Source organism: Dermochelys coriacea, chromosome 1 (assembly GCF_009764565.3).
Source record: "Dermochelys coriacea isolate rDerCor1 chromosome 1, rDerCor1.pri.v4, whole genome shotgun sequence".
NCBI lineage: Eukaryota > Metazoa > Chordata > Testudines > Dermochelyidae > Dermochelys > Dermochelys coriacea.
Genome location: NC_050068.2, coordinates 229,571,614 through 229,585,143, shown reverse-complemented (window position 1 = coordinate 229,585,143; position 13,530 = coordinate 229,571,614). Strand labels below are relative to the sequence as shown.

Sequence of the window (13,530 nt, the reverse complement as noted above, 5' to 3'; positions counted from 1 at the left end):
TCTGCCTGAGCTCTCTATCCTTATGGGATCTGGGTTGGAGTAGCTGGCAAAGACCACACTTTTGTTGAATGTGGCCTTACCCGAGGTAATGTGTGCACTGGAAGTGCTTGTCTGCAACTCTTTGCAAGTGAGGCACTTCTTGAAGCCTGGTGAACTGGGCATAACCTGTTGGGGGAAGGGTCCCCAACGAGGCAAAAACAGGAAAAAATAAAGTCTCTCTTTTTTTTTTTTTAGGGAGAAAAGATAAGAAAAGAGAAAAAAATCTACAATTAGAACTACAACTAAGTAGTAGGAGGTTAATTAACTATAGAAATTCAAAATCAAAAGTAATGGTCCTAAGACACTGCGAATAGCTCTGTCTCTAGCTAGGGGCAGCTGAGAAGAAACTGTGGCGCAACACGAGAGAGAGCACACATGCGGTCCTAACAGACACTGATCAGTGCATCACCCACAGGGACACAACTCAAAGAAGAAGAAGAAGAAGTTTATGTTACAGATGGGAAACTGAAGCACAGAGAGGTAAAGCGACTTGCCCAAGGTCACCCAGTAGGCCAGTGGCAGAGCTAGGTACAGAACCCAGGTCTCCAGAGTCCCAGTATAGTGTTCTATCCAGTGGGCCTTATATATTAAACTAATTTTGTTTTTAAAATGTTCATAATTTTACAGGACTTTATATAAATCTCCCCACTGTATTTTCCATTGAATGTATCCGATGAAGTGAGCTATAGCTCATGAAAACTTATGCTCTAATAAATTCGTTAGTCTCTACGGTGCCACAAGTACTCCTTTTCTGTTTACAGGACTTTCAGAAATTTATCTTCCATTATATCCTCTTTTAATTACCTCTAATATAAATATTATAAAAAGAGGGACACTGTTTGATGAAGATTGTAATAGCATGAGTATTGGGCAAAACCAGATGATTTATGGTCTATTAGTCATCCAATACAAAATGCCATATATTTAAGAGTGTTTAAGAATTTTTAAGCACCATTGCCTAGCATCTGGGATCTTTACAAAAATATTAAATCATGAAAATCAGACACTAAGCTAACCAAAAAGGGTAGCTTAAAACTACAATCATTGTTGTCAAGACCAGGAAATATCAGCAACCAAATTGCTCTCACTCTTTCAAACAGATGTTAAGTTCACTGAAAGCCTGACCAAATAAGCATGGTTTCCATCATGACTTAAGTGAAGGCTGCCAAATGGGGGTCTGGCATCTCACCGAAGGAGCAAGTTGCATAAGAGAAGGCCTCACATTGGGAAACTGCTCACTCTAGTCATGGAACGTTTGGTCTTTGGAACAGACAACAAGAGTATCCTTCACTCATACTTCTCCGCCTGTGAAGGAACTTGCGTGGCAAAGACCCAAAATAAACCTAAGACAAAAAAATATTACTCATGCAGGAAAGTTAAAATGCGGTGGGATTCCTTTGTTCAGCATAAATAGCTCTGCCTGTAATCTTGGTTCCATTCGTTTTTATTTCTGATGCAAAGGAGTTTCAAAAGTAAAAATGATGGGACACCGAATTTGTGTGAAATGGAGGGAATTTGGGACTAACATGAGTGATATCCTTTGAAATTAAGTAAATATGAATGGTGTATCTACAATATAGTTGATCTTGATTCAAGGGGACATATTGTGAGAGATGAGTTCTTAGGTAACAGGGCCCTTTACTGTTCAGGGGTGAAATTCAAGCCCCATTAAAGTCAATAACAAAAACATCATTGGCATCAATTGACTCAGGATTTCACTCCTGAGGTTTAAGACATGCAGGTATCTTGAACAATCATAAAACACTGTCATGTGTTCTTACCTATAAATAGTTCCCTGCCCCATCTAATGTGGGCAATTGTGATGGGGTGTCCACCCCACAAAAGGCCAGAGCAGATTAAAAAGGGACAATTCAATTTATATGCTTCACCAGGAGAGCCAGGGACAGATAAAGTCTTACTGAAGATGAAGCCCAGCTGGGCAGGGGCAAGCTGGGCTTGTACAAAGCCAGGAAGTTGAAAGCAAGAGGCAGGTCAGGGATGAGTTCTGTGGTCACTCTCTAGAGAGAAAGGGAATTGGCCAGGGACCAAGAGGAATTCTAGGAGGAAAGTAAGCCCTGAGATCCTGCCCTGAACTACAGAGTCAGGCAAGAAACCAAGCGTGATGGAGTAGCCACTGGGAGAAAAGGAAGCTCAAGTTGGCAAATCCAGAAATGAGCCAGGAGATAGAGAAGTGAGGTAGGAAGGAGCCCAAGAAAATATCAATAGGGTCTGAGATTGACTAGACTAGACTGCTAGGCATAGTGTCCCCCAGCTGGAATCCGGAGTAATGGGTGGGCCTGGGTTACCCTGCCAGCCACTGGGAAAATGGCCCTGAACCTGGTCTTAGACCAGAAAACTGCCTGGCAGGGCATATGGATAGCTTGCCCACTGGGACTTTGACTCCCAAAAGGGGAATCCTAAATAGTGACTTAGTCCTCTGGCCAGGTCATGAAGAGGGAGCAATCCAGAAAGAGAGAAAGCCCATGAAGTGAGCAACCAATAGAATGGGGGGCTAGAACAGGCAAGAGCTGATCCCCTGACCCAGGTCACAAGTTGTCCCAGTAGTGAGTAAACCATGTTACAATAATATTTAAATATCATTTTAATCTTTACATCATACAACATTCCCAATTAGTTATTGTTATATTCATTATCAGCCTACATGAAGCCATATGTACATTACTACAGCAACATAACTACGAGAAAGCTCTGTGGTTGTTTTCACACTGGTGCATCTTTTGAATTACCTTATCTGAGAAATATCACCTGAAAGATATGTTATATGTAGGTTGGAATATTTCTGTTTATAGCATCATTAAAGTGACATTACATTTTGTCAATGTCTAGAGAAAACTCCAATGGAAAAATGCATGTAGAAATCTTTCCATTATATGCTTGTGTTTAAGAGCAAGATTTACTTTAAGATTTAAAACTCGTGAGTGACATGAACTGAAGAAACTATAATAGCAATATTTTTTGACAAAGTAATAGTTGATCATTGTTATATCACATTGTGAATGACTAGAAGCAAATCAGATTTATCTGCTGAATGCACAAAACAATGTAATTACTGCAGATGATACTCTCATACAGCACCTGCTGCTATAAAATGTACATCTGCAGTGAGGCCTTTAAAGTTAACTAGTGCATACAAGAAAAAAATCCAACTAATTATTTTCATGGATGATCTTACTTTCATACAAATGAGTTTAAATATATAAACTATGTTATGGAATTTTTAAATAGTAACACATGATCTGGTTCCTGCTTTGCTCACATGGTAAGAACTGACTTGTGTGCCTATTTAAAACTCACGCAATCTCTGTGTTTGTTAAAGAGCTCATTAAAAAGTTAAGTTGTTGTTCTCCCCTTCCTCTTTGATTTGTCCATATGCTCTTAGTATTGCTGCCTGTGAATATAGGCTATCTTCTGGCTATTTTTCTCTTACGGGTTTGGTCTCTGTGTATAAGGGTGGGTCCAGATTGAAACAAAATACCGAAGAAAGTCCATATTCTGGCTTTAAATGGGAAATGTGGGTTTGGGGAGTTGGCTAGCAACATTTGAACTCAAATCAGGTCCAAAGAAATTAGATTTTGAAAAATTTCCTTTAACCTAACTCAGGTGCCTAAGGGCAGGCTGCGTCCCAAAAATCCTTTTCTATCCATCTATCATTGCTATATCATACTTATCATCACAATATCTGAATTCTGGCCATAATGCTGCAGTGTCTGGTTAACCTGAACTAGTACCTGGGTTTTAATCTAGGAACTGGCCTGATTTGCCCTTCTCTCAGTCCAGTTCAGGTTCTAGTTTTGCAATTCCCCTCCAAATTCAGAAGAGTTTTGTCTTAATTTAATTTAAATTCAGTTGTCCAGAAATGACATCACTACATCATCTAGCTCCCCAGTGTTCCTATAGTTAATCCTATAGTGATTACTGATTACCACTACATAGTCAAAGTGGTTAGCATTAGTAAGTTTCATTGAAGGTATGCTGTACTTCATACTTTCATTTAACCCTTTAAACAGAAGTACCTTTAAAAAGTGCAAGCTTGAAGCACAAAAACATGGTAATAAAGTGGTAATACTGGTCAAGTTGCTCTTCCAGTAATTCACCCCATCTCTTGTTTCTGGGATAAAGTAAGTAGCACATTATTTTTACATTTAAAAGTAAGTTTCAAATGCCTTTTGCCAAGTTGTAGCCCAGCCAAGATCAAAATCTTTTTCAGGAACTAGCAGTCACCAGCCCCTCAGTCAACACAGGTAACTGCCATTGGTGTCAAAGTACTATCATACTGCCCTCAATCCACAGTGGTTGTCCTAAATTTGACTAAGACCTATAAGTAAAATGTATACTCTTCAGGGTAGAGACTGTCTTCAGTTGTTTTCTTACATAAGGCTGACCACATAGTTAATGTTTAACAAAGAAATAATTAATAAAAGTAATAATAATATTTAGGAACAATTATCTGAATCTAAAAGGCATTTTGGAAAAAAACAAATATTGACATTTGAGTATTAGGTTTTGAACATGCCCAAGATTATTTTTTAGGTATGATGAGTTTTATACAGTAAATTCCTCTTAAAGTACCAGTATTTACTTCAATGAAAGCGAGTACCCTTCCCACTAGGAAACTAAATATAAAATGACATACAAATAGAAGAAAGGCAATTCTGAGCGAAGGCTGTCACTCTATTGTGCCTGGCTAGCTAACTGCTGCAAACATGTCCCTCTAGCTAGTTCTACCAGATTTTACATTACGTTCCATACATGCTGCAACACAGGCACAAATGAGACAAATTAACAAAGGAAGTCACGAAAAGCAATAATCAAGTTATGAGGTTGCAATGCTAAAAAATGTCTCTAAAGAAAACAATACGACTCTTACCTACTCATTAGCTCTTGAAAAGTTCCATTTGGTAATGGAAATATAAAGCCATTTATGACTGACTTTAAGTAATCCAAAGACACAAATCCACTCTGACTAACATCAAATGCTCTGAAGGCTTTTTCAATGTCCTGATAGGCTGAGTGCAGCTGAAATGAATACAATTTATTGTGTTTTGTTCAGAAAAATCAAGCTCATGAACTTTTAAAAAGAATACTGTATTTTTACAAGACCTTTTTAAGTGTTCTTCTCTGTAAACTGATCAAATAGGTTACCATGGCAAGCTCTGACTGTTAGATGTTTAATTAATAGGCTCACTACAAAACTCTATTTCCCAATCACAGAGACTTAAGTGACCAGGCAGACAAGTTTCTCATAGAAATATAACACATATAATACCAGGGTTGGAAGGGACCCTCAGGAGGCCATCTACTCCAACCCCCTGCTCAAAGCAGGGCCAATCCCCAATTTTTGCCCCAGATGGCCCCCTCAAGAATTGAGCTCACAACCCTGGGTTTAGCAAGCCAATGCTCAAACCACTGAGCTATCCCTCCCCCAGGGATAATAACTCTACCTCAAAATTCAGGGCTAAATATATTGGTGGATCTGCATGTTTGAGACATCTGTTTTAATATACTTTTAAAGACATCCCTAGTGTAACTTAGTACCAAGCTCCTCTTTATTAAAATGAATCATAATGAATGCTAGAAAAAATGTTAGAAGAAACGGAATGATTAATATACCTGTTATATAAACATATTGCCCATTTCTTTGGTTATTCTTTTTGTTCATGGGCTATTACACAGAAACTAGGAGAGTGTGGTTTTGCTTATGGGACTTACTGCAAATTTCAGTAAGGATAATAAAACAGCAGAAAGATTGGTTTCATTCACCAAAAGTTCAATCGGTACTGTTTGTTGAATAGTACAAACATTCCTTGGGCTTTCCATCACCCTTTTTGGTGCTTTACACTAGCTTTTTCTAACCTGTTTACTGCTAAATGAAAACTGCAGACATCACAGGCAGAGATAATGTATGGCGAGACCTCAGGAAGTCCAAAATAAAGATCATGGGCTGATAGGGTTTACAGGGTGATGAGATGTACCCAGCCACCAACCCAGGCCTCAATCTGTGTGGCTCTGGAGGACCTACCCTGATTTCAGAATCAAGAACTAAAGGGGAAAGAAGGTCAGGTGAGTCCCTGCAGCCTTAGTGCCTGCTGATCTCCAGCCTACTAGAACTCTCCAATCACTTCAAGGCTGAGGAAGTACAGTTATAGGCTTGTAGGGGCTAGATTTGTACTAAAACACTAACTCTGGTCCATAGTCCCGTCCTCTTATTTCTCTATAGCCTTCTGAGAAAGGAGGAAGGTTCTTGAGGTTAAAGGACAGAACCGACTGTCAGGAGATTTGTGTTCTATTCCTCTATCCACAAAATAAGTAAAACATATGTATGGAAGTGGCAGTGCAAGATCCTCCATGTTGTCCCTCTACCTTGCTCTAGAAGGATCCCCTCAAGGCATAAGGAGTTAACTCCTTCTCCATGCCCATTCGACCCTTAACCTCTGTGTTCAAACTTCCAGCATGGGTGCCATTTATGAGCTTCACACGTATCTAAGGGACTGCACTTAGGCCACTAGCTTATTTCATGTGGCTCATGAAATAATTGCCAAATGATGACAACTTTTAAACATTACTGAGCTGGGTTGGGATTCAGTCAAGTGATCTAACAGTGAGAAGTGATAGATTCACATACAATTTGCCTGACCCATCGAGTTTCAATATTTTTATTTTGTTTTAGTCTAGAAAAATGGTGCTTTTCTAGGTATTTATATATATATTTTTAAAGCTATGAACCTGGTAAACAAGATATGAAACCTTTAGAAAGTACAATGAAAAAAAAACTTGCCATTTCTATTAAGGTCTTTTTTAAAAAACAGCACAAATATTATTAATTTATATGTTGAACATCAAAACTTTCTGTGTAATCTCCTCTCTGTGTGACGCCTGGCTCAACCTCTCCATATTTCAGAGTATTCAGACACATTAAGGACTCCCTTACCTTTTTCCTAAAAGCCATCTCAATGTCATCTAGTGTGCATTCTATCACACTACACTCAGCTGGTGAAGTCTGTAATGACAGCTTATTCTGTTTTGGAATCTTGTCTTGTGTCTCCTGCCAGTTTGGTGCTGGTAAGGAAAACTTCATTTTAGCCAAGTCACTGCTATTGTCACCTTCAAAGAAATAAAAGTAACTGGATTTCTTTTTGAAGACCATTTCTTGTTAAATCATGAGAGAAGTCTTTATGGAAAACATTAAAATAAGCCCAAAATACAATTGATTTGTATTTCTCAGACTGGATTTCTAGGGAAGAATAATAGGTACAAAGCTTATAATAGGTATCTTCACTTTTCTTTAGGAGAATTAATTCATGTAGCTTACAATCTTAACAAATACTCTTATTAGTATGTTATATCACAGAGTATTCTGATAGTTTTGTCTCTTTACCAATATTGTTACAGAGTAATTAGGCCCCTGAAAACACATTTTCAGTATATGTCTGACAACCCACCCACCAATCTCGGACAGCAAACATGCCTGCTAACCTAGAAAGACACTGGTTTCTCTTGACTGCTCCCTTTGTTTCTTTCACATATTCCTAAATTTGTGCTCTTTCATACTGCCCACAGCCCTTGAAAGAGCCTTTAGTTAATATATGCCAAGTGCCCTCCCCATCAAAAAACTTTCCTGTGAAGCATTCGAGCTAGAACAATCACCATCCCACTTTGTGCTTTCTCTGAACTATATTGTGCTCTATATTAACCACACTGTGCTTTTAGAATGTAAATTCTTCAAGGCAAGAACTGTGCTATATGTCTGGCATATTTTGATCATTGTATAGCACCAAGCATGATCACTGTGCTAGACCGGGCCCAGATTTTGACACCCTTTCTCACACTAAGTAGCATCTTACTTCTGGAGTACTCCATTTCAATAGGAAGGGAGTACTTGTGGCACCTTAGAGACTAAAATTTATTTGAGCATAAGCTTTCGTGAGCTACAGCTCACTTCATCGGATGAGTTGTAGCTCACGAAAGCTTATGCTCAAATAAATTTGTTAGTCTCTAAGGTGCCACAAGTACTCCCTTTCTTTTTTACGAATACAGACTAACACGGCTGCTACTCTAAAACCATTTCAATAGGATAACTCATGAAGTAAGGTGCTATTCAACATGAGCAAAAAAAGTATCAGAATCTGGCCATAAATAAATAAAAGTGACAACTGTTAATACTCGTGTAATGCTTTTCATCAGTAGGCCTGGTGAACTCACAAAGTCGCACCCGATTAATCAAGGGCCTGTTTTTAAATCGATTTAATTAAACCGGTGCAAAAAGCTATGTGGGCCCTCTTAATTCAATTTAAACCAGGTTTATGGCAGTTTTTCTTGTGAGGTAGGTGATATAAATCAGTTTTGAACCAGTGGAAGTGCCCACAAGGCTTAACTAAATTTTTTTTAAAACATTTTTAAACTGGTTTAGCTAAATCAGTTTTTACATCATTTGTATGTAGACAGGACCTTGAGTCTCAAAGCACATTACAAAAGGGGGTAAGTATATTTATCCACATGTTATAGATGGGGAACCTGACAAACAGAAGTTAAGTTCCTTGTCAAAGATCACCCAGTGAGTCACTGTGGTAAAAAGGTGTTTAAGGAACAGGTTAAAAGGGAGACTACAACAGGTCATACTGAAAGGTGAACTGTTAGGCTGGAGAGAGGTTACTAGTGGAGTTCCTCAAGGATCTGTCTTGGGACCAATCTTATTTAAAATTTTCCTTAATGACCTGGGCACAATAAGTGGGAGTGTATCAATAAAATATGAAGATGACACAAAGTTGGGAGGTTTTCCCAATACAGAGGAGGACCAAAATATCATACAAGAAAATCTGTATGACCCTGAAAACTGGAATAATAGAAACAGATGAAATTTAATAGTGCAAAGCGCAAGGTTATGCACTTAGGAACTAATAATAAGAACTTTTGCTGTTAACTGGGGATGCATCAGATGGAAGAGACAGAGGAGGAGAAAGGCTTGGATGTATTGGTCAATCACAGGATGACTATGAGTTGCCAACATGATGCAGCAGTAAAAAAGACTAATGCAATCTGAGGCTACATCAGGTGAGGTATTTCCAGTAGAGACAGGGAAGTATTATTATCATTGTATGAGGCACTGGTGAGACCTCATTTGTAATAGTGTGTGCAATTCTGATCTCCCATGTTTAAGAAAGATGAATCCAAACTGGAACAGGCACAAAGGAGGGCTACTAGGAAGATCAGCGGAATGGAGACGCTACCTTACGAGAGGAGACTTAAGGAGCTTGACTTGTTTAGCCTAACAAAACAAAGACTGAGGGGAGATATGATTACTGTTTATAAAGACATCAGAAAGACAACCACCAGGGAAGGAGAGGACTTATTTAAGTTAAGGGTCAATTTGGACACAAGAACAAATGGATACAAACTGACCATCAATACATTTAGGCTTGAAGTTAGACAAAGGTATCTAACCATTGGAGGAGTGAAGTCCTGGAACAGCCTTTCAAGGAGAGTAGGGGAGGTAAAAACCTAACTTGTTTCAAGGCTGAGCTTGATAAGTTTATGGAGGGGATGGTTTGATGAGTTAATCAACAATGGGATATGGCCCATCTGTTAGTAGCAAATACCTCCAATGGCCGGAGACGGGATGCTAGATGGGGAGGGCTCTGAGTTACTACAGAGAATTTTCCCAGGTATCCGGTTGGTGCATCTTGCCCACATGCCCAGGGTCTAAATGATCACATTTGAGGTTGGGAAGGAATTTTTCCCCAGCTCAGATTAGCAGGAGGGGGAGGTTCCCACTTTCCTCTGCAGCATGGGGCACAGATCACTTGCTGATCTGAACTAGAGTAAATGGAGCATTCTCTGTAACTTCAAGTCTTTAAATCAAGATTTGAGAACTTCAGTAACTCAGCCAGCGGTGGCTGACCTATTACAGGAATGGGTGGGTGAGGTTCTGTGGCCTGCAGTGTGCAGGAGGTCAGACTAAATGATCATGCTGGTCCCTTCTCCCTTAAAAGTCTGTGAATGACAGAGTGGGAGGTGAAAACCCAGGTCTCCTGACTCACAGACTTGTGCTTTATCCATTGGCCCATCTTCTTCCCTAATAAGAGTAGGATTTTGTGAGCTTGCCCATTTGAGTTTCCCTGTTGCTGAATAAAACCACTATATAATAGGAGGAGCTGTGGAACAAACAGCCTGATGACACGGGCCATCAGAATTTCAATTTGGAGGTGAACTGTAATCCTATATCAGTATAGAGCTAAATAGACCAGAGGAATTTCTGCCGTATTAAGAAAAGGAGTACTTGTGGCACCTTAAAGACTAACAAATTTATTTGAGCATAAGCTTTCGTGAGCTACAGCTCACTTCATCCGAAAGCTTATGCTCAAATAAATTTGTTAGTCTTTAAGGTGCCACAAGTACTCCTTTTCTTTTTGCGAATACAGACTAACACGGCTGCTACTCTGAAACCTGCCTTAAGAGTACTACATATTTTCCAGGCTTCAGACATAGATACATATTATAACATTACCACGTGTGATAATAATTCTGATTCTATTGAGAGCCTCTTGCAAGGTGTCTGATATGCTCAACTGACTTCAGTGGGAGTTAAGGGTGTTTAGCTACTTTCAGCACCAGGCCCAATTTAATTAACCACTCCAGTGCACCCATCTTCAATGTCTCTTCTCTTACTACATCCACCCTTCTCCTCCTTTTATCTTTCTAGTTTACCCATTCTGATCTCTACCCTAAATACTGCCCTATGTTTACTAGCTGAATGGGTTTATCTAAGATAATGTTCACCTTTACAACTTCTTTGTTGATCAAAGCAGAGTGGGATTTGACTTTGGAGCACCAGCTTTGGTTATGATGTCAGTTGGCCACACTATGTAAAAAACCAAGCGCTTAGCAGCTGTGGTTATTTTACCAATTATTTTCTAAGCTATTTTATTTTGTAATATTTCATAAACTTTACATCATTCTGTGTACACACAACCCTGTTTCAGGATGAAGAGAGGAAAAGTACAATTAAATTAAAAAGATTCTAATGGTATGATTTTCAGAAGTGCTGAGCATCCACTGAAGTCAATAGGAACAGCCTATACTCAGCACCTTTGAAAATCAGGCTATCCATTTAATGTTGGTTTAAAAATAAGTCCCACTAACCACTGGAAGACTTTTTGTCAGGCAGTGGATCAGTTCATTACTATGACTGTTGGCCGGGCTTTACTAGACAACTGTGAAAGGTTAATTTGTTCTTTTGTGACTCTTTGTGAAGTATTAAGTCTGAATAGTAGAAATGAAAGGCGCCATGTTTCAAGTTAATAGGCTCACAATTTAGCTTACAGTCTTTTCTTCAGGTTGCAAAATCTGTGTAATTCTTTACTGGCTTTTTTCCCCTCTGGTATAATGTTTAAATACTATTTTTTTTAAACAAAGAGAAATGAAAACTCACTTGGCAGAAAGGCCAGCACTTGCAAGTAACCCTACAACAACAAACCCAGCTGCATACATCATGTAGAAAAATAAGTTTTTAAAGAAACAGATTTTAGTTCCAAGCTTCTAAGGGTTTAATGCAAACATAATTATTATTTTTAAAATATAAAAAATATACTGACAGTGTTCTTTTCTTAAAATGCATTCAAATATACGTAGACTCTGATATATATTATGGGACATATTTTCAAAAATGAAGGCCAGAAGGTGATGCACAAAAAACATGACTGAGTGTGCAGCCCTTTGATTGTACATTAAACCACATTAAGTACAGTACTCCAATAGCTATTTGTACATGAACTCTTACAATCTAAAGGCATAATTGCAGCAAATAAGCTTCAACTGTGACTATACTTTTTACACATGCGCTTGGGTGTCACTTTTTGAAACCTTGGCCCTATGAGCAGTGTTGATATACTGTGGGTGAGCTTTTCAAACCACTCTGAGAGACCATCCCCTAAATGGCATATAGTTGTCTTGGGCTTCTTTGAAAATTCCAGACTAAAGTTGCCATGTAAGGGCCTGATCCAACTCCCATTGAAAGACTCCCATTGATTTCAGCAGGAGTAGAATCAGGCCGCAAGTGAAAACTTCACTTTCCCAAAGCCTACACTATACATTCTCCTTGTGAGCACCTACCTAGGCGTTGGTTTTCTGTTGCATTTTTCTTAATTGTACTCATATGTATCCCAAGGTTCTTCAGAAATTCTTTATAATCCAATGTATTTGTTTTACCAACACAGGAATGATTCCACAGTCTGGAAAAAAAAAAAAAGCAACTCCTTTCAGTAAAAAACATTATTCTCTGTCAAATCTGTAGTGAAACATTGGAAAATAAACAGATATGATCTTTACAGAATATTATGTAAAAATTAAGAGAGGGAAAGTGGCATTTTTTGCATATACACATTGTATTATTTCTCCCCGAATTTATATATGTGGTGTGTGAGTCGTCTGCATACTATTATTCAATGCCACACTACCATGTGATTTGGCTGACCATGTACCTGATATAAATGTTAATAGATGTGCACAGAAATTATTTCAATTACATAAGAAATTCTTAATCAAAGCCTAGTATAATCTTAGATTCATAGATACTAAGGTCAGAAGGGACCATTCTGATCATCTAGTCTGACCTCCTGCACAGCGCAGGCCACAGAATCTCACCCACCCACTCCTACGAAAAACCTCACCTATGTCTGAGCTATTGAAGTCCTCAAATCATGGTTTAAAGACTTCAAGGAGCAGAGAAGCCTCTCTCAAGTGACCTGTGCCCCATGCTACAGAGGAAGGCAAAAAACCTCCAGGGCCTCTCCAATCTGCCCTGGAGGAAAATTCCTTCCCGACCCCAAATATGGCGATCAGCTAAACCCTGAGCATATGGGCAAGATTCACTAGCCAGATACTACAGAAAATTCTTTCCTGGGTAACTCAGATTCCATCCATCTAATATCCCATCTAAGGGAATTAGTCCTATTTACCCTGAATATTTAAAGATCAATTACTTACCAAAAATCACATTTTCCCATCATACCATCTCCTCCATAAACTTATCGAGTTTAACCTTAAAGCCAGATAGATCTTTTGCCCCCACTGCTTCCCTTGGAAGGTTATTCCAAAACTTCACTCCTCTGATGGTTAGAAACCTTCGTCTAATTTCAAGTCTAAACTTCCTGGAGGCCAGTTTATACCCATTTGTTCTTGTGTCCACATTGGTGCTGAGCTGAAATAATTCCTCTCCCTCTCCTATATTTATCCCTCTGATATATTTATAGAGAGCAATCATATCTCCCCTCAACCTTCTTTTAGTTAGGCTAAACAAGCCAAGTCTCCTTTCATAAGACAAGTTTTCCATTCCTCGGATCATCCTAGTAGCCCTTCTCTGTACCTGCTCCAGTTTGAATTCATCCTTTTTAAACATGGGAGACCAGAACTGCACACAGTACTCTAGGTGAGGTCTCACCAGTGCCTTGTATAACGGTACTAAAACCTCCTTATCCC

General features: G+C 38.9%; 1 protein-coding gene across 1 annotated transcript in view; it reads right to left on the bottom strand.

The window, feature by feature from the left end:
* EFCAB6 (EF-hand calcium binding domain 6) overlaps positions 1 to 13,530 on the bottom strand; it is a 162,777-nt gene that overhangs the window by 85,463 nt on the left and 63,784 nt on the right. Inside the window, exons 7-9 of the mRNA XM_043515658.1 lie at positions 12,166 to 12,284; positions 6,989 to 7,116; positions 4,928 to 5,076 (exon numbers count right to left, since the gene is read on the bottom strand). Coding sequence (XP_043371593.1) covers positions 4,928 to 5,076; positions 6,989 to 7,116; positions 12,166 to 12,284 — 396 coding nt within the window. The remainder of the gene's footprint in view (positions 1 to 4,927; positions 5,077 to 6,988; positions 7,117 to 12,165; positions 12,285 to 13,530) is intronic.